This window comes from Chinchilla lanigera, unplaced genomic scaffold (genome assembly GCF_000276665.1).
Source record: "Chinchilla lanigera isolate Chin_1 unplaced genomic scaffold, ChiLan1.0 scaffold00058, whole genome shotgun sequence".
NCBI classification, from domain to species: Eukaryota; Metazoa; Chordata; class Mammalia; order Rodentia; family Chinchillidae; genus Chinchilla; species Chinchilla lanigera.
In genome coordinates, this window is record NW_004955459.1 from 10238613 (window position 1) to 10260244 (window position 21632).

Genomic DNA, 21632 nt, shown 5'->3' on the forward strand with positions numbered 1-21632 from the left:
AGAGTGTAGGTGAGGACCTGCCCAGCCTTGCCCCCTTAGACCTTCAAGAACCTTCCCTCCCTTAGCCCTGCCTCTGGGTCTCATAAGAACCCTCCCCTTATCTCCCATCAGGAAGGAGAGCTCCCCAACCAGTTGTGGCCCCAGGCTGGATTCCAGCCCCAGAGAGGAGTGCCCAGTGAAAACAAGGTGGTGTTCTGGACACTTCCTTTGGAACAAAGAAAAATAAATTCTAGACTTAATTCATAATTGGATCCTTTCAGCAGTAGTGATTTCTAACCTCATTTCGGTCCTGGAGACTTGAGAATCCCATAAAAGCTTTGGGCTGGCTCTTCCCCAAACTGCACATGTGTGTGTACACAAACATACTGACTGCTTTTAGGGGTTCCCTGGGGGTATGTACTTGCCTAGGTCTGGTTAAGGATCCCTTACTTATTAGGAATTATACACAGGGAAGTGGGTGGCATTGCAGGGACCCCAGAGAGTGCTCAACCCTATCTCTTTTGCAGTCCTGCAGGGGGCTCCGTCTGGACTGGGTGAGGGGTCGCTGCCTTGTCAGCAGCTCTGGACACCCGGTTTGGGTCACATGCAGATCCCTTGGAATCCTGCTGGGTCCCTGAAGAGAGGCCCCCAGACAGACAGACAGGCTACTGATGGCTGAAAGCAGACAACTGCCTCTAGGTAGCTTCTGCTGGGTAACCTTTAGCAGTGAGATCAGGGGAGTTTATGTTTCCATTCAGTAAACCCAAATATGACAGCCTAGTTCCCTTGATTCCATTTCCCAAACCTTCCATCCCTTAAATCCAAGATTCATATCCATTGCTATCTCCTTTGGAAAGGCCAAAAAAATGGAACCAGGTGCTGGGGTGGGTCCTGCTCACCCTTGCACTGTGGATGCTCCTGCCCATGTGGCTCAGAGAAGTGATGTGTGTAAGAGCACACAGCCACCAAAAGGCAGCACTGGGTTTTGAACTCAGGTCTGGCTGTTTCTAGACCTGTGCTCTTGGCCTCCTGAAACTTCATGGACTTGGCATGTCCAGAGCCCAAAGGAAATGGTGTCCAGGGGCTAGAAGCCACCCTTGGGACTGCAAGGAGGAGGCTAGAGAGTGATGGGATAGATGCTGGTTGGGCACTGAGGCCCAGATGTGGGCCTTGGTTTTCTAGTCAGCAAAATAGGCAGGATTAGATCAGAGTCCATGCAGAAAGTGCTGAGCAGAGTGGCTGGCTCTGGAAAAGCCAGCTGTGTTCTCCAGCTCCATGGAACCCTTTTGACCCTGATCCTTGTGAGTAGTGACCTGGCCCTGGGGCCCAGGGCAGAGGAGCATGCCAGGCGCAATGGGGTTGTTAAGGTGACCCTGGGCTGGGCTCCACACACAGGATTTGGTGGTCTGTGCCCTCACTCTGTGATGCCCTCACCAGCCAGCCAGGAGCCAGACCTTGGCCCTCCTTGGCAGCATAGGGCACAGATGGCAACTGGGTCACTCAGTGCGAGGAGGGCAACTCTTCCCGGAGACACCAGCCCTTCCTTCCTGGCCAACAGCTCCCATCCCAGTCTTTGGGCTCTGGCTTTGAAAGCTCCAGAGAGGGTAAGGGGTGTAGCTCACTGGTAGTGTGTGTGCTTAGCATGCATGAAGCCCTGGATTTGATCCCCTGAACCATACACACACACACACACACACACACACACACACGCATGTACACACAACTGCAGTGGGAAACTCCTCTCCTCTCTCTCAGAAGAGCTCACTGCAGGCCCTCATTCATTTGCCTTCTTGTCTAGCCAGCCAGCCAGTGTGGATACCCAAGGACTCTGGGTCCCACAGGAGGCCAGAAACCACAGAGCATCTAGAGAGAGGGGGTAACCTGTAGCTTTGTGCCAGGCGTGTAGCGCACCCAGAACTGCAGTTGTCTCAATAGGGAGCCTGGGTATTGTGGCTAGTAACATCACCCTTCCTGTGAGGGGTGGCTGCCTGGAAGCGTCTACGTCAGTAGCACTTCTGTGGTTTCCAAGTTTCCAGGTGAGATGGTATAGCGTTAGAAATAAAACAGGACTTCCTTCCCTGAGCAGGATTTTTAAGAGTAAGAGCCTGAGAAGAGTTTATTGTAGGAGTGGCCAGGTCTTTGCCAATGACCCCAGGTGTTCTGGGGACCTCCTGTCATGTGGCCCTGGGACACAGGTTCTGGCAAAGGGGATTGGTATTCAGTGTGTGGTGGGAGTATGGGCCTTGGAGCTTCAGGATTCCGATCTCCTTTCCTCACTTACTTGGGCAGGTTATTTTAACTTGCCTGCCTCAGTTTCCCCAGCTATACAATGACAATAGTACTTACTTGTTACTGTAGATTCTATTATAAAAATACAGTGCCTGGCTGGGTGTGGCAGTGCATGCCTGTAATCCCAGCACTTGGGAGGCTGAGGCAGGAGGATTGTTCGGAGTTCAAGACCAGTCTGGGCTACAAAGTGAGCTCAAGGCCAGCCTGAACTGCATAGCAAGACCCTGTCTCAAAAAGACCAAAAAGAAAAAAAAAAAAAAAGCAGTGCGTGGTTCCCAGAGCTCACCCGCAGAATGCTTGGCATCCACAGGTTCCTTGTTCCGAAACTGCACGCAGGACGGCTGGTCAGAAACTTTCCCCAGGCCTGACCTGGCCTGTGGGGTTAATGTGAACGACTCTTCTAATGAGAAGCGGGTAAGCCTGTCAAACCCCACCACCCCCAATGCTGGCAAGGGGCCTGTGGGGTGACGGGGCCTGAGCGTGGACAGGGGAAGCCAGCACCGACAAGAGTCAGGGCCCGGGGCTGCCTTCAGCCCCTACCTGCCCTGCTCACCCAGGTCTAATATCCTGCTTCATCTCTGGGGGTGAAGGTCAGGAGGACCCTGGGCGCTGTGAGCTTTGCCATGGACTGAAGTGCTTTGCTCATTAACTGAAAAAGAAACCATGTGTAGCTAACTGCCCAGAGCCAGGTGGTGAGTGTGAATCCTGACCTTGACCTTGGTGGGGCTGGGGAGGACTTATTTGTGCTGTGCCTCAGTTTCTTCATCGAGGAAATGGGATTGATAGTAATTCTGACTGCACAAGCTGGTCAAGGGAACTGAATGACTTAATGCAGAGAAGTGCTGAGATGCATAGTCTGTGCTCGTTGTGAGCTGTGGACTGAACTTCAGAGCTCCTGTTCAGGGCCACCCTCCGGGATGGGCCTGGCTCACTCTGAGTTGTTTGTCCCTTCCCAAGGTAGCCATTGGTCCAAAGTGATTGAGGCCCACCCACTCATGAACCAATCATTGGCAGAATGGGGTACACGATTGGGCTGGGCCAGTGGTTTTCAAACTCTGGCCATGTGATTTCTTTACACCCTGAAGAATTACTGAATATTCCAAAGAGCTTTAAGTTTTATGATTTATATCTGTCAAAAACCACACAGTGAGAACAGATGGCCTAAATTAGTGAGCTGGAAAGAATGGAGCCTGGGGCCTTAACTACACTGTCTGTGGAGAGGTTGCAACCGCCAAATTCCTAACCACGGGGCTGAAATTTAACAAGAGAAATGCAGAGTTGTGGACTTAACTCCGGGACTGTTGAAGGGGGCTTCTGGACCCCGAGTCCTCAGGGGTGGTGCACATCTGGAGATGTTAAGAGCGGAGTATCTAAGAGTTACATGAGGAGTCCAGGGAGCAGGGCTCTTCCTGGATCACCCAGCGAGCAGTGACCACAGCCACAACACAGTACAGGATATTCAGTTTAACATTCCGCACATGTAACCCTGAGCTTCCTCCATTGCCTGCAGGCTCATCCAGGATGACAAGCAAGATTATAGGATGACTTGTTGGTCCCTAGTGTTTTGACATTTCACAGGTCTTTGATGTGCAGAATAATAGGAATCATTCATCTAAAGCAACTCAATGCCTTTCCAGCCTCTTTCCTTCATCCCTAAGAGGGGACTCCTGGCTTCTGGGAGAGTGGTGGCATCAGGGGAAGCTCAGTGTCGTGTAGCTGTCACCCTGTCATTACCTCTTGCTTTCTAAAAAACTTTTAGTTATGGGCTGGGGATGTAGCTCAGTGGTACAGCAGTTGCCTAGCTTATGTGAGGCCCTAGATTCCAGTAGTACAAAAAAGAAAAAAATTAGTTTTGGTGACACTAAGTCAAAAACTGCTTACTTTCTCCCACTGGAACTCACACTTCAAATCTTGCCTTTCTCTTACACGGCAATCATTCTACTATTTTGCTCCCCGAAATTGTTTTTCCCTGTGATGTAATGCACCTGGATTTTCTCCTGTACTCTGCAGATGACACAGTTGCTTTCCTCCTAAAATGCTCCAGTTTATTAATGTGCCTCTTAGAATGTGTCCAGACCTGGATACCACATTCCCAACATTCCAGCCTGGCCAGCTGCTCACAGCACTCCATCAGTGTAACCGAGACTAGGCCTAGTTCTTTTAGTGTCTACCTCATACCTCAGACTTCATACCATCTCATTGTGCTGACTCATTTTGAAGGGCAGATGGTGGGGTGGTGGTGGAGAAAAATACCACACCGAGTCTTCTAAATGCCAAGCATTGTCTAGATACTATCAGTCTCTTTTTTTTCTCCCTTTCAAAAAACTTTTGGTTATGGCCTCTCAGAATTGTGGAGCCAATTAGAAGGCCAAGCACCAACTAAGCAGTGATGGAAACTTTTATTCTTGGCTAAGAATAGGAGAAGTGAGAGATAAACTCAAAAATCAACCTTTCAACCAGATGAATTGGGGAAGTTATAGATATAAGGTGAAAAAGATGAGCGGGAAGAACAGGATAACAAAGGAGAAGAATAGTGATATCCTTTCTGGGGATGGGTGAAGGTTCTCTGGGAATCTGGAAGCCACTATTTTCTCCTTTTATGGTTTTGTCTGATGGCCATCAGAGAAACTGTCTGCTGTCATGGTTTGGGGGGTTGTCCTTCAGTACAAGTGGCGTTATAATGAACTTAGAGGTTGATGGCCAGTCACCCTGGCAGCCATCTTAGATCCAGCCAGTTTGCTTAGCCCGAGTGAAGAGGCACCTCCAGCCTAGAGGCATCCTGTCCTCAAAGATAAGCAAGACTATAGGAAGTGGGGTAGAAATGAGCTATCAAGCAGGCAGTACAGAGATTGGAGCAGGGTAACATAGATACACTCTCTGCTGTCTTGTTAATTCTTTGAACAAGCTGCAAGGTAGTTATTATTATCCCTATTCTGCAAAGAGGAATCTGAGGTCCAGAGGAGTGAAGTAATTTATCCAGGGACACACAGCTGATGAGTAGTAGTCCTGTACTGGAAAGTTTGTCTCCTGGCTCTAAAGCCTGTGTTCCTTCTTTGCAGTGCTCTGACATGGTGGAACTTGGGCCGTTCTAACCTCATATGAGCAGCTGTCAGCCAGGTTTCCCTTCTACTATTCTTGTGCCTTTAAAAAAAATTATGTTTTTCTTTTGGTTATAAAATAACACCCATTGCAGACAAATTAGAAGTACAGAAAAAATATGAAAGACAAAAACAGTTCTATTCACAAACCTATAATCCAGAGTTAACCACCCACTAACATCTAATGTATCTTCTTACAGTATCATTTCTATACATATCTATGGGACTGAATCCCATGGAATGGCTGCTATCTAATCATTCTGATTGACAGAAGAAGAGCAGTTTCATATCATGCAACCCGATGCTTTTACATATAGCGGGTATCACACCACACATGCAAAATTTGTATTCTGCCTTTTCACATAACACTACATCAGCATGTTCTGACTTCTTTTAAAGCTCTTGGAAAACAACATTTGAGCAGCGATATAATATTAAAGTCATTTGAGTTTAAAAAAATTCAGTTAACTACTCTGCTAATGGACATTTGGGGTTTTTAAATCACAAATAGTATTGTACTACATAAATCTGCTTCTATATTCTGACTATGGTCTTCCCTCCATATCTTCAAAGGATGGGCTCCAGCACCCTACAGATTCCTAAATCAGAGGATGTTCAAGTCCCTTACATAAAATTACATGGGACCTATGCACATCTTCCTTTGTACTTCAAATCATCTCAAAATGACTTGTAATACCTAATATAATGTAAATGCTATGTAAGCAATTATTTGCTGTGTTCCTTAGGGAAGAGTGACAAGAAAAAGTCTGTAAACGCTTAGTACAGAAGCAATTTTAAAAAATATTTTCTGTCACAGTTAGTTGAATCTATGAATGTATACCCTACAAATAAAGAGGAATAACTGTTTCTTAAAGTTAACTCATGGAGCTAAAGGGAGGACAAAAGAAATGGATACTTGGGCTGGGCATGGTGGTGCACACTCATAATCCCAACATTCTGGGAAGCTGAAGCAGGAGGATCACAAGTTCAACCCCAGCCCAAGTAACTTTAGCAACTTAACAAGACTTTGTCTCAAAATAAAAAATAAAAATGGGTTGGGGATATAGCTCAGTGTGAAGGTCTGGGTTCAATAGTAGTGAATAACAAACAAACAAACAAATGAAGAAATGGTTATTTCAAAAGTTCTTGATACATATTTCCATATTACTTTTCAGACTGAACCAATTCTTCTCTCCCATTATGTCCTCTGCTGGATAGAATATTATTACTTGGAATTGTTTGTTCATTTGGTTAGTTAAAAAACTATCATTGTTTTTTAGTTCCCTTTCCTTTAGGTGATGGTTCTGATATACTTCTTTCTGGTCAGAGAATTTATCTGGAGCTTTTCAACGGTGGGTTGCTGGGAATCTTAGTTAAGGACATTGACAAACTGGAGCATATTAATTGAGATAAATGGCAAAAGGTGTGGGAAGAGCTTAAAGAGAGAGCATGAGTGCTGAGAAGATAAGTGAGGGACTCATGCACGAAAAGCTTTACTTAAAAACAACAAGCCTCTGTATAATCTGCATAACTTTTCTATTTAAGACGGATCTCAGGTATAAGACAAACTTAAGTTTACTTTCAGTGGCTCCAGATAGCAGAACAAGGACCACTAGGTGCAATATAAAAAGTAGTCAATTTTAGCTTCACATTAAAATGACTGATATTTTGCGCCAAAATGACTTTCTCAATAGACGGTAAGCTCCTTGTTCCTAGGGGTATTCAAGCAAAGCCTTGGATACAGCCTGTTGGTAAGAGGGCCCACACAGTATGGAAGCTTGAGTGGGCATCAGATGACGCCAAGAGCAGGTCCAAAGCGAAGGGTTTGAATGTTACACATCTGTGCGTGGCTTCTTGGGGTGTGAACAGCATAGCAGGCAGTACTGGGGTCTTAAACTGGCTGAAGCAGGTGCGCTGAGGCACAGACGGCAGGGCAGGTGGGCGGGCAGGGCTGATGTGCGTCTCTCCTCAGCATGCGTTCCTGCTGAAGCTGAAAGTCATGTACACCGTGGGCTACAGCTCCTCCCTCGTCATGCTCCTGGTCGCCCTCAGTATCCTGTGCGCTTTCCGGTAAGAACAGGCTGCCCTCTCCCATCTCCGTCCCCTTCCCCAGGAAGACTTTTGGTCTCTGCTTAATGACTCAGGATAGAAGGAGGCCTGTCTGGGTGGGTTGCCTTGTCATCTCTCCATCTACAGCTTTCCCAGGAAAAGTTCAATTTCTGGGGGCCACATTAAATCTACTCATTCAACATTCAGTAAACATTACCGAGACTTTAATGAGGCCATCTGCTTTACATCTATTACTTCTAATTTTCTCAGGATGCGACAAGACAGCTGTTATTACCTCCACTTTGCAGGTCTCTAGTTGGACTCTCAGTTGCCAAAGACAGAAATCCACCTCAAAGCAGCTTAAGAAAAACAAAGGTTAAGAAAAGCATCATTGATGAGTTCAGGGGCATCTGCTTTAGTCATGGCTGGGCGCAGGTGCTCAGGACCGCAGCAGAACTGGGTCTGTCTGGCATCCTTTCTGGGCTCTGTGTTGGTCTCATCCTGGGCAGGCTCTCTGCAGAGGTGGAAGGGACAACCAGCAGCAGCTGCAGGGAAAATTCTACCAGCTCAGCAAAACCAGGGCCAGACAGCCTCTTCCCCTTTGGTTCTAGTGAAAGTCCCAGTGAGTTCTTAGTGTAGGTCATGTGCCCCAGTCTGAGCCAATCATTGTGGCCAGGGATGGAGAAAGATTTCTGATTGGTCAGGTCTGTCATAAAGTGAAGAGTACCCAATCAGCCCCACTCAGTGGAATGGGTTCTCCATAAGAAATCTGGTATCTGATGCCAGAATAAGGGGAATAAGTAACAGACTTCGGGTCTTTACATCAGAGGAAATAATATTGGAGGCTGGAGATGAAGGCAGGATAGAATACATATTGCCCCTACACACCTAGCTTTAAAAAAGAAAACTGCAGTATTGGACCAAACCCAGGATTGAGTATCTGGGTCTGGGTTTGCTCCTTCAAGTTCTGCTAACAGGTGTGACCCATAAAGGGCTGATGTCCAGGGCTTCATTTCCCCAGCACGGGGCAGGGCAGGAGTGGCTGAGTCCCCATGGCCCTGTTTTCTCTCCCTTCAGGAGGCTCCACTGCACCCGCAACTACATCCACATGCACCTGTTCATGTCCTTCATCCTGCGTGCTCTGTCCAACTTCATCAAAGACGCTGTGCTCTTCTCCTCGGATGATGTCACCTACTGTGATGCCCACAGGGTAACATGCCTGCCTCCCCGAGCCTAACTTTATTTATTTAATTCTTTTTTGGTCTATTTTGAGACAGAGTCTCACTCTGCAGTTCAGGCTAGACTTAAACTCACTTATGTGGGCCAGGCTGGCCTCGAACTCACAATGATCCTCCTGCCTCAGCCTCCCAAGTGCTGGGATTACAGGCATGCGCCACCATGCCTGGCTCCCCAGCCTAACTTTAAAGAGGGTCAGGGCCCAGTTGTGCTAGAGCTTTCTCCTTTCAAGTGCCCAGATCACTCATGATTTGTTGCAACCACTCTGTGTCACTTAAGAATCGCCTTCCTTGTAATAGCAAAAAACTGCTGATCAGTGGTTTAAACAAATGGTGGATGTTTCCCGCATAAGCAGTCCACAGATGGGTAATCCAGAGGTGCATAACGTCTCTGTGATTTATGAAGGACAGTCTCTTCCTGTATTTCTGCTCTGCTGTCCTTAGGGGAGGCCTTGATATCATGCTTTATACCACATTGTTGCATTACAGCTTATGCAACTTCTGACTGCATATCCATGTTCTAGGAAAGGAGGAAGGTCAAAGGTCAAATGGTTTTCTTTTTAGGAGGCTTTTCTTTTTTCTCCCCAGAGGCTCCTCTCTATATTTCATTGACTAGAACTTTGAAAACTGGGAGATTCTTTTATTGTCACAGTCTTCATAGCAGAGACAAGCAAGGGAGAGAGACTGGGGTTTGAGATAGGTTCTGCGGGTCTACCTGCCACTTCCCACCAGTCACATCTATTTGTATTGGAGGTGCGTGGGGGAAGAGAGAGCACACATTTGCTGACTCAGACTGAGCAGTCTCTTGTGTAGAATCCATGTCTCCCCGGGATCAAACAAGAGACCCAGGCTGGGAGTCAGGAAACTTCAATTCTGCCCCCTCCCATTGCTGAGCAACATTGGACAAGTCCATCAATGCCCAGTTGGGAAACTTCTTGGGTTTTACTAACCATCAGACTCACAAGCCAAGGGTGGCTGTGCTGAGATGCAGAGGCTCTAGGAAGGCCAGAAGGAGGGACCACAGCTGGCGGTCAGTGTGCCACTAGACCCTCTTCTTGCTTGGGTTTTAGTCTCACAGCAGTCCATGCATAGCCCTAGGGCCATCCTAGGTGCTGTCCTCTCCCCAGGGGACAGCTCAGCACAAGGAAGGGAGACTCACATGGTACAGGAGCTGGAGCTGCACTTGGGTAGGAGACTCTGCCCCATAGTACCCTGGGCATAGCTCAGGCATTGCTGCAAGGGGTGTGCCCATTGAAAGAGTCAGCCAGTGTGGCTTCCTTCTTTGGGTATTTGGAGGTCTCTAATCTAGGTGTCAGGTGCCAGTCAGGGGTCCTTTTACCACAGTCACCGTTGCTTTCTAGAATAGCTGGCACATCCCTTCACCATGTTTTAAGGGACACTGAGCTTAGAAAGCTTGTTGTCATCTTGCCTCAGAAATCCCTTTCCTCTCTGAACTTCAGATTCCTTATCAGACTAACGGGGAGTTGAGCAATATCAGATACAGCTTTTCAAGTGAAAGAATGTCTTCCTCACCAAGCCTGGCAGGTGGTTCCAGAATTTAAAACTAGTTCCTCTCCTGTGATGCCTCATTGGCCATCTAGACTGAACCCAAGGACCTGTGGACTCCTCTAGAGAATTCTGTGTGCCTGGTCTCCTGACAGAGGAAGGCCATAAAAGATAGCTCTGAACCCTGAAGCTCCCTGGTGGCCTGGCCCCTGCCTCCTGTAGCACCCTGCTGCTTCCTTTGGGGCTGGTCACCAGAGGGAAGCCCATTGCCACCTAGTCTGGCCTTACCTGCCTCTCTCTGTCCAGGTGGGCTGTAAGCTGGTCATGATCTTCTTCCAGTACTGCATCATGGCGAATTATGCCTGGTTGCTGGTGGAAGGCCTCTACCTTCACACGCTCCTCGTCTTCTCCTTCTTCTCAGAAAGGAAGTGCCTTCAGGGATTCGTGGCCCTTGGATGGGGTATGTTTCTCCACTGCATCACACCTGTGCGGAAAGCAGGACAGGGCACTGAGCTGAAAGGTGGATTTGGCCTCTAGTTCCAGCTCCACATCTAACTATCTTGTCTAATTTCCAGCAAGTTGCTTGATGTTTAACTCTCCAATTATTTATCTGTAAAATGGGAATATAGCTAAAATTAAGTCACAATTTCTGGCACCCAAAGCCTTTTATAATTTGGTTCTACCCAATACTTGTTGCCTTCTGTTCATAGCCAATTCATTCATATGTTCTCTTTCTTGCTTTCTGTCTGCATCAGGATACTTTCAACTGCTAGTATCAGAAGTCTGCCTCAGACAGGCTTTACACATAAAGGAAATTAATTGGCTGATATAAATGACAAGCCTAGGGGTTACCAGCTTCAGACAGGCTGAATCCAGCATTTAACAATGATTTCTTCTGTCTCTCCTTTGCTTTTTGGAATATCTTCCTTATCCTCAGGCCAGTGCTCCCAGTGTAATTGCCAGCAGCTTCTGGGCTACATGCTTCTTTGTTACTTAGCTATAATAAGAGAAAGATAGACAGTGTTCCAGTTTCTGAGGAAATATTCTGAGCTTCAGTCTGCTTGGACCATTGAAATCTCATGTACATCCTCGAACTCATCACAGAAACCTGAGAGAACGGAATATCCTGATTGGTGTAAAGTACTCAAACCACATCGCTCTCCAAAGGAAATTCAGGATTCTGTTTTTAGGAAAAAGGGACTATGATAGCAAGGAAGTCACCTATAGGTCCTGGTGACATCTCTTCCTCCTTTTCCTCCTGGTCAAAGAATATGGTAAAATTTCCCATTTCTTATGCACATGCTATATGTCAGTTTCTGGGCCCAGCACTTTACATGGATTATTTAATCATCACAGCAACCTCCAGTGTCCTCTTGGAGAGTTCAGCTCAGAGAGATGAGACATAATATGTTCGACTCACACTGTAAAGGTCAGACCTGGTATTCAAACCAAGGCCTGTCAATGTCCAAAACCTTTTAACTCTTACCCTACCACTAACAAATATCCATCCATTTGTCCATCCACCCATCCATCCACTTACCCATCTACCCATTCATCTACCTACTCATTCATCTACCTACTGACTTATTCACCCATGAACCCATCCACCTATCCATCCTCCCATGCATCCATCTACCTGTCTATACATCTACCCACCCACCCATCTACCCATTTATTCATCCGTCCATCCATCCATCCATCCATCCATTTACCCATATACGCATTCATCTACCTACTCATTCATCTACCCACTGACCTATTCACCCATGCACCCATGAACCCATCCACCCATCCAACCTCCCATGTATCCATCTACCTATCTATCCAACTACCCATCCATCTACCCAACTATCCATCTACCCATTTATTCATCCATCTCTCCATCTCTCCATCCATCCATCCATCCATCCATCCATCCATCCATCCATCCACCCACCTATCCACCCACCCACTGTTCATTTGATAAAATACATTTAAGTTATGCACTTACTTCTAGGCAAAGAGCCATGTTTCTGTGAGGGAGCTACTGGTTTATAGAGATAATCATGTGTCCCAGCCATTAGCTTCATTTGGTTTTCTCCTACTACCTTTAATTAAGAAGCATCCCTGCCAGGAATGCCCTCTCCTGCCTTTTCTGCTTGTCTAAATCCTTACATGCAAGGGCCAAGTCCTTCTGTTACACCAGCAGGGAGGCCACTTGAACTGGAAGAGCACACTGAGCCCTCCTGCTTCTGAATCTTGGCAGCCTGGTTAGCACATGACCCTCAGCTGGCAGGAGCTAGGGCTGTGCAGATGTCTTCAGAGAAAGCAGTCCCAGAGGCCTGGGGTCCAGGGACTTGCCTTATGCAGCTCACTGCCAAAAAGTACCCTATTTGGAGCTTGATTCATTGAGCTTTGAAGCTCAAATCTGCCAGGACTTAGCTGTATTAACATGTATCTCAGTTACTTTTCTGTCATTGTTGAGACAAAATACCCAATGCCCAGATTTACAGAGGGAAAGGTTTATTTAGCTCATAGTTTGGAGAGGTTATTGTCCATAATTGATTTGCTGCAAGGCAAGACAGCACATGGGAGAAGGGCAACAGATAATGGCAGCAGAAGACACCAAAAATAAAAGTAGAGGAGGGGAGAACAAACCTCTTTCTGTCCCTGATATTGTGTGCAGGCTACCCCACCTCAGTGTGGGTAGCACCCACCCTAAGCACTTACATCCTTAATCCCAGCATTGGACCATGAATCAGTCACAAACTCTAGTTTCAGCCACCTCTGAAAAGCCCGCCCCCCATGACTGCCTGAGATTTTGGGGGAACATCTAGATACAAATCACAACAACATGGATAATTTCCTGGTCTATATCAGGATCATGGTTTCCTCAACACTCAACACTTGTTGAATACTTCTTTTTGTTCAGAGGTTACAAAAACTAGAGATTATAAAGAAAATCAGTAATTCTATCACACGAAGGATTTGTGATCCAGTGGGGAGACAAAATTACATTGTGATAATATGTCTTTATGAGTTTCTGCATGAGGTGTAGAAAACATTCCTTTCTTCTTTGATCATCTATTGAGCATCTCATATATGCCAAGCCCTGTGTTGGGCTCTGGGGATTGTGTGGTGTACACAACACTGGCGATTCCTTCCCTTTGGGGCTGTCTTCCCATGGAACCCTGAAGAGACCTTCATAAAGGGGCTCTGGAAGGCCTGAAGCCCCTCTACCTGTGAAAATCATTTCTTGTGTAAAAGCAATGGCCTTACCTCAATTTTCTTTAGAATTGCTTAAATGGGTACATTCCCCATATAAAACTGTGCAAGGAAAACAACCTTTTTCTCTTTGGCTCCACTCTCTTCCTCTCCCCTCCACTCCCATCCCTCCTCTCCCTTTCCCCTCCTCCCCCACCCTCACTCTTTTGTGATACTGGAGATTGAACCTATAGCCTTTGCATTGAGCTATATCTCCGGCCTGACTTTTATTTATTTTGAGACAGGGTCACATAAAATTGCTAAGTTGCCCAGGCTGGGCCCACCTTGGGTTTTAAATGCTTATGCAAAGCTCTTGCTTTTTTGTAGTGACTGAGGTGTCAATCTATGCCCAGGTAAGAGTGATACCTCTGGCTTCCATGAAGGATGAGCCCTGTGCATCAGCCCAGCAGCTGAACTTGGACATATGCTCGTTTGGTTCTGCATCAGCATCACTGAGCACCGGTCCAGCCCAGCTTGCTGGAGCCCCTGCCCAGACAGAGTCTGAGTCAGTGCATTTAGGGCAGGACCGAGACCACTTGTCTCCCGAGTTCCCCAGCAATGCTGACTCTGTTGGTCCAGGAAACATCTAAGGACCAGTGACTTAAACAACCATCAACTTTTAAAGCTACCAGCTATTGTTAAGAATGGGAGACAGTTAACAGATGCCCCTTGAAATCCATGGCCTGTGCTGAAAGCACTCAAAATTGGGGCAGGGGTTTCTTTTTTATTTTTTTGCTTTTCTTTTTTTTAAATTTTTAATTCAATTAAATCAATTAATTAATTATTTATTTTTACCAAGCTCTACTTGAGTTAAAGATTTAACTAAGACTAGAAGGTTTATAATGAACAAAAGCGGCCTCCTGCTCCCACTTCCTGGTCCTGAGGCAGAGTTCTTCAACTCCTGCTCTTTCTATGTGGTACCAGGCATTGCCCATGGTAGGCAAGTGCTATACCACTGAGCTACAGCCCCAGCCTGCCCTTCCACTCCTTCAGCTGTTCCTCCTAATATTTCTCTTGTGTTTCTAAACAACATGATGCTCTTTCTGCATCTGTTGTTTTGAAGTATTGTTTGTTAACCCCTCGGGATGAAAGATAAGGAATGAAATTTTTGCTCTATTAGCCTCATTCTTCTATTACAGGTTCTCATAATTTTTGGTTAAATCATACTCACCATGTGCATTATTATACCTGTGTAAGTATTGTGTACTACTGAAGCAACTGGTGTACAATGACTTTTCTTTCAACTCATTTAGTTTTGTTTTTCTGGAGTCATTTATTATTATTTTTATATTGCTTTCATTAATTCTCCCAAATCTCTGGAAAATCCTCCAATGCTTTTTTCCAAATCATCAACTGCAATAGGAAATTTATCAGATCCTATTTGTTTGTCAACCTCCATTTTAAAAATCAACCAGAGAGATATTCTCCAAAGAATAATGACATTTGGGAATGCAAGTGCCATAGTAAACGGGGCATGTTCAAAGAAGTTGAGCAAGAGGAAGTTTTCAAAGACAAAGATGAGAAGGATTACATCAGATATTTTGACACAATAATCTTGGCCACTATTATTAATAACACAAGTGATGTTAGCCTGAGATTGAACAGTTAGTCGCTACACAGATGTCCTTGTGGAAGCATGTGTTGTATAAGATTATGTAACCTCTGTGTAAACTTGTGGTTCTGGCAGAGTCCTTCGTGATAGTTGTGTATACGAATCCCTCATAAGCTCTCAGCTTTAATTTCTTTTCTTTCTTTTTTTTTTTTTTTTGGTTAGGATTGACACAAGTGACCCCATTTTGATTCTGACAACTTTTACATTTCTTTCCCAGTTTGTTTCCTGCTGTGTTAATTTCCTAGGACTTCCATAATAAATTGCCACTAATCCAATGGCTTAAAATGACAGAAATGTGCTTCTCGCACAGTTCTGAGGCCAGAAGTCTGAAACCAAGAGGTTGGTAGGTTGGTGCCTTCTGGAGTATGGAGAGCATGTGCTCCTTTCCTCCTGGCATCTGGTGGTTGCTGCTGCTCCGTTGCATTCCTTGCTTTGTAGCCATGTCACTGCCATGTCTCTCTTTATGTGGGTTTCTTCCTCTAGGTGTCTGTGATCATGGCCTGATAAGTGTGCTTGTCATATAGGAATAGGAGCCTATGCTAATCCAGTATAACCTCACTTTAACTAATTACATCTGCAAAGATCCTATTTCAAAATAAGGTTGTCTTCCAGAGTTCTTGGCGGACCTGGATTTGGGGGACACTGCTGAATGCAGGGTATCTGCTACTGTTCTTTCTCAAGCTTTGTCTCTTCTGCTTGACTGGGGCTGGTTCTCTAGACTTGCTCAGCAACTTGAACCTCAAGTGGGACATTCCCTTCACCTTCCTCTACAAATCCTGTTTCCTTTCTTCCTTATTACCCTCTCTTTGATTTACTCTCTCCTTGTGTTGAAGCACATCCCACAGTGTCTGTCTAACAAAGAGGAGCTGGAGGGACATTTTTTGTATTGCGTATCTGAAAGTATCTTTGTTCTACTTTCACATCTAGTTTGTTACTTTGCAGGGCATAGGCCAACAGGTTAACCTGACTAACAAAATTCTGCTTCAGAATTTTGAAGGCTTTGTGATTTGGCATCTGGTATTATGGGATGTGCCATGCCATTCCTGAGCATTTTAGTCGCTTCTCTGTATACAAAATGCAAGAATAGGAGCTGGCTGTGGTGGTGCATGCCTGTAATCCTGGCATTCAGGAGGCTGATGCAGGAAGGTTGAAAATTTGAGGCTAGCGTGGGCCACAAAAACCAGAAGGAAAACAAAACAAGGCAAAAATGAAAGTACTAGGGCAGAGGTTAGGGGAACTCCCTGGTAAAACACTTGCCTAGCATGCATGAGGCCTCAGTACCATAAAAAATAAATAAAACACCACATAGTCTGTGACTTGTAATGTTACAAGAATGTGCTCTGTAGCAGATCTTTTTTTCTTTTCAGTCTTTCATTTTGCTGACACATGGCGCCTCTTTTATCTGAAAATTTGTGTCTTTGTTTTTTGAAAATGTTCCTGTGTCATCTGTTGGATCATTTATTTCCCTCCAATTTTTATTCTCTCTTTTCTGAAATTCCTTTTAGTCAGATGGTGCATGTTCTGGAAGCAATGACCTCTAATTTCTTACTTTGCATTCCACTGTCTTCTTGTTCGCTTTCTGGGAGATTCCTAGTCTTTATCTTCCAACCCATCTATTGAACTTTTTATTTTGGTCATTAGATATTGAATTTCTGTACACGCTTTCTGAGTCTTGGAATGCCCCTGCTTGCGGCATCATCCTGCGGGGTCTTGTAGATGCAATGGTTTCCATTTCTCCGATGATATTGCCTAGAGTTATTCTGTTCAAGTTCCCTTTGTCCCTTGGGACAAAGGTCTGTTTCAGTCTGTTTATGGTCTGTTTCCTCCGTGTTCCTTTTCCCTGATTGTTTTGTTCCTAGTCTTTTATATAATCAGGTATCAGTGACCTTGAAGGCAACATGTCTGTTCATGTTTAAGAATGAGTCACTTTATAGCAGTCTGGAGCCTTTCGGGGGATGAGGCTTATCTCTCAAGGGAATGGAGTGGAAATAGCCACTGGCTTGGGGACCACCAAGCATTATTATCTCTAAGCTCTTTGTCTGGGGCTATTCAGTTCCTCCACAAAAGGACCCTTTACTCCCTGCCTGGGGCTGTGAGTAAGGGCTGGAGTTGGGACAGAAACCCAGCTGTAGGAGGTCTGAAAATAGACTGACCCAAGGGCCCACTTGGACAGGGATATCCATTAGGAATAAATGTGATTGTTTCTTTTATCCTCAATATACCAGCCTTTATGATTCTTCTCCATAAAACAGATTTGTCTTGGTCAGTACCATAGCCACTGGCTACATGTGGCCACTGAGCACTAGAAAGCATCCATTCGGTGAGGATGTGCTGTGAGTATTAAACACACATGAGATATTGAAGACAGTGTGGAAAAAGCTGTGATATCTCATTAATAATTTTATAATACTTATTACTAGTGAAATAATACTTTGCATACATTGGGTTAAATAAAGCACATTTTTTTTTTAAAAGAAACAAATAGAATGAGAGTCACATATAGAACTTCCAAAGGCCAGGCACAGTGCCATGTGCCTATATCCTCAATACTTGGAAGCCTGAGGCAGAAGGATTTCTTGAACCCAAGAGTTTAAGGTCAGCCTGGAAAACATAATGACACTCTCACTCTTGAAAAGATAAAACAAAATTAGGCCCGGGGTATAGCTCAGCATTTGCTTAACATGTGTGAGGCCTGGGTTCAAACCCAGCACTGCAAATAATGATGATGATGATGATGATGATGTTTCTAGCAGCCGTAGTAAACATAGAAGACAAGAAAATAATATTGGAGTAATAATCCAGAAATAATATTCTCTAACCCAGTATAATAAAAATAGTATAATTTTAGCTGTCCTCAATACAAAAATTCTTGGAGATATATTTGACATTCATTTATTGGTACTGGCTACGTCTCACTTCTAACACTAACTGCAGCACATGCTCAGTAGCTACAGGTGGCCGACAGCTGCACACTGCACAGTGCAGGTGGAGATGGCAGTGTTGTTCATATATCACTGAGCTCCATTCCTGTGCTCTGCTGGGCCAAGGTCCTGGTTCTCTGACTCAGTTTCTCTCTACTGGACATGCACATCTGGCTATTTGGTCTCCTGAGGGTAGTGTTGGCCCCCTGGGGTGGTCATCTATCTCTCACCCACATTTCCAAACCACCCTGGACTCCAACCCCACTATGTGTCTTGCCTCCTGGGTACCCCATGCCTGGGCCACAAAGCACCCCCAGGACTTTCCCCAGAGCATTGCCCCACATGACACTTACATTTCAGCTGTCTGTGTCCTGCAATATTGGTTGCCACTCTTCTGCCAGCTTTGCATGTTCTTAAATGTGCTGACATTTCTTGTCCGGTCCAGCCTTCCTTCCCACTCTTTGTGCTTATGGGCTTCTACCCTTTCTTCTTCCTCTTCTCCTTTTCCTCCTTCTCCCTGTCTTTCCTCTCCTTCCCTTCCCTTTCCCCTCTCCCTCCCTCTCCCCCATTCTTCCAGTGCTGGGACTGGAATTCAGGGCTTCAGTTATGCTAGGAAGCACTCTGCCACTGAGCTACATTTCCTGCTCCAATTTCTTTTTCTTTACTATGATTTTGGAGGGACTTCAGGATTTCAGAGGGAAATAGAAATAACTATGTAAGTTTAATTGGTCATGTTTAACCAGAAGTCAAGAAATGTTTTTGTATCTTTTTAAAAATTTTATTAGTACACGTTTGCAGTACATGCATTTTACAATCATCTTGGGAAGTTTGTACATGTGGATAATACAGCTTCTTTCTCTTTTTAATCCCTTTCCTCCTCCCATCGTCCTCCTTTAGTTTTCCTATCCCCCTTTTCTTTTTTTTTTTCTTTTTTTGGTTTTTCTGTGGTACTGGGAACCGAACTCACAACCTTGCGCTTGCTAGGCAGGCGCTTTTGCCACTGAGCTAAATCCCCAGCCCCCCCCTTTTCATTCTTATATCATTAATTGTACTTAAGTTTATGCAGACAGTGTCCACATTCATTGAGGTTGTTAAAACCTTGTTTGGCATAGCTTTGCCTACGTATTTCCCCATCCCTCCCCCTCAGCCCTCCCCCTTGGGCCCCTGGACCCCCTCCCAGCTGCAACAGATCCATTATAGAAGTCAGTGTGGCGATTTCTCAAAAAACTAAAATTAGAAATTCCATCTGACCCAGTGATCCCACTGCTAGCTATGTTCCCCAAAGAATTTAAGCCATCATACTATAGCAATACATGCATACAAATGTTCATAGCTGCAATTCTTAATAGCAGAATCCTGGAAAACAGTCTGTATGCCCATCAGCAGATGAGTGCATAAAGAATATGTGGTCTCTGTACATAATAGAATACTACTCGGCTATAAACAAAGGACAAATTTTTGAGACATTTATAAGAAAAATGGATGCATCTGGAAAATATAGTTTTGTATCTTATCTTTTAAATTCATGGACATTTCTTTTCTCCAAACCAAAATGTACTTTGGAATATGTATGATAGTGATGGTTTTCATTACCAGTTAGATGACCAAGATTTTTACAAAGCAATATTTTCATAAAATCGATGCTTTGTCCATGACCTAAGTCACCACTTCCCCACCCACACACTCTGCTAGCCGTATCCTGGTTCAAAGAAGGTGATCCCACAGTTACCTCCATGGGTCCCACATACATACCCTGGGGTCCAGCCCTTCTCTCCTATACAAGGATCCCCTAAAGTCTGGCCAGGCTCCCAGGAGACCTTTAACCCAGAATGGCTTTTAGGCTCCATCTGGCCCTTCTTCCACTCCCCCAGCATCCTTAGTCTCCTTAAAGCACGTGGCTACGTTTGGACAGAATATGCCAAAGGGGTTTCCATGGAAACCAAACCTTGGTACCTGCTCAGTACCTATGTAACTAATTGTTCTGCTCCTCAAGCATGTGTTGAAGATGAGTTCTTCTTCCTCCCACTCCTTTTGTTTCTAATCCTCAGGTTCTCCAGCCATTTTTGTGACTTTATGGGCTATCACCAGGCACTTTCTGGAAGACGTTGGGTAAGCTGTCGGAAAGAGAGGTAACAGAAATGCACAATCAGTCCTCCATATCTGTGGGCTCTGCATCCACTAATTGCCAAGAATTGAAAATATTTTTTAAATAACTTGTCTGTACTGAACAGATATAGATGTCTTTTCTTTTTGTTATTCTCTATACCAAAATAGTCTAACCATACAATGAGCATAGCCTTTACACTGTATGGGGTATTCTAAGTGACCTAGCGGTCATTTAAAGTATGCAGAAGGTTATGTTTCTGTGCTGTACCATTTTGTATAAGGGACTTGAGCATCTGTAGATTTGGTACCTATGCAGGGTTGTGGAACCCACTTCCTGAGGATACCAATGGACAACTATATTTTACATCATTCACTTCTTCAAATAGCATAGATACTTCTTTGGAGCTATTTAGGAAAAGCCAATTTCTCACATTAGGGGCTGTAGATGAGTGGCCCACCTGGAACAATTGCCACTGCTCCTCACTTGTGAGTTTCCAGGTGGGCCAGTTTCCAGGTGCTCCTCAGTTGTGAGTTTCCGGCCTGTAGGGACAGCTCTGTGCTTATGTCAAGTGCCATCCTGGAACTGCAGGACCCCAGGCAGGTGCTGCTCAGGGGAGGGAGCCCACTAAAGGCTCACCCCAGCTGTTTCTAACCTCCAGGCCATCTCTCCTGGACGGTCCCCACTCCTATAGTTTAGAAGCCCTGCAGCACTCTCAGCTCCTGGGTGTATGCCATTATCACCATGATGGGGACAAACTAGACTGCTGGTCCTGTTCTCTAAAGGAGTGAGGAAGGCAGAGGAAGCTCCAGCCAGCTTTGGAGGAGGCAGGCAAAGGGAGCTTAGTGAGGGCCAAGAAAGTGAGGCAGCACAATGGGCTGGAGTCTGTTTCTCAAGGGCATAGTGACATGGCCAGGTCAATAAGTGGGCTGGGTTGGGTGAGGTTTACCTGTGTATTTTCATCCAAATTTGGCCCAAAATAATTCTTCCAAAATAATATTTTAAATGAGTAAGTTGCTGTCTGCCTGCTGTCCATGATTCCTCCCTCTCTCCCTTCCTTTCCCTCCTTCCCTCCCTCACTGCCTCCCTCCTTCCTTCCTTCATTTTCTTGTGGTTCCACAGATTGAACCTAGGGCTCCACACTGAGCTACACCCCCAGCCCTTTTGTAATTTCTTATTTTTAGCCCAGGTCTCTCCAAGTTGCTAAATTGACCAAGCTGGACTCAAGCTTGGATCTTGCCTGAGCCTTTCAGAGTGCTGGGATTACAGATGCATGCCACTGCATCTGGCTTAGATGTTTGTTTCTTTGTTATGCCAGTCCCCCAAGTTCTCACACATGGATGTCACCTGCCTACCCTCTTTTAGTATCTGAGATTGTCACCGTGTACTCCGGTAAATTCTGACATAGCTTTAAGCCCCAAGATTCCCATCTCGCAGGTCCCCTAGGAGAGGGACATGTTCTAACAGTGCTGGGTACACAGCTGTGTAGGCTCAGAGCCACAGACGTGGGTCCTTAATATCAAAGGATGCTGCAGGGACGTGTCTGCTGGTCAGTCTGGCTTTTTGCTACTAACAACACCTGGGGCTGGGGATATA

The 21632-nt window shown here is 45.3% G+C and overlaps 1 protein-coding gene across 7 annotated transcripts in view; it reads left to right on the top strand.

The window, feature by feature from the left end:
* The window catches only part of Sctr (secretin receptor), a 78035-nt gene that overhangs the window by 46164 nt on the left and 10239 nt on the right, over nucleotides 1-21632 (top strand). For all 7 annotated transcript variants that reach the window (XM_005397671.2, XM_005397668.2, XM_013521062.1 and 4 more), the window contains 5 exons: nucleotides 2579-2682; nucleotides 7339-7436; nucleotides 8493-8625; nucleotides 10463-10616; nucleotides 19981-20041. In XM_005397671.2, the coding sequence (XP_005397728.1) occupies nucleotides 2579-2682; nucleotides 7339-7436; nucleotides 8493-8625; nucleotides 10463-10616; nucleotides 19981-20041 (550 nt within the window). The remainder of the gene's footprint in view (nucleotides 1-2578; nucleotides 2683-7338; nucleotides 7437-8492; nucleotides 8626-10462; nucleotides 10617-19980; nucleotides 20042-21632) is intronic.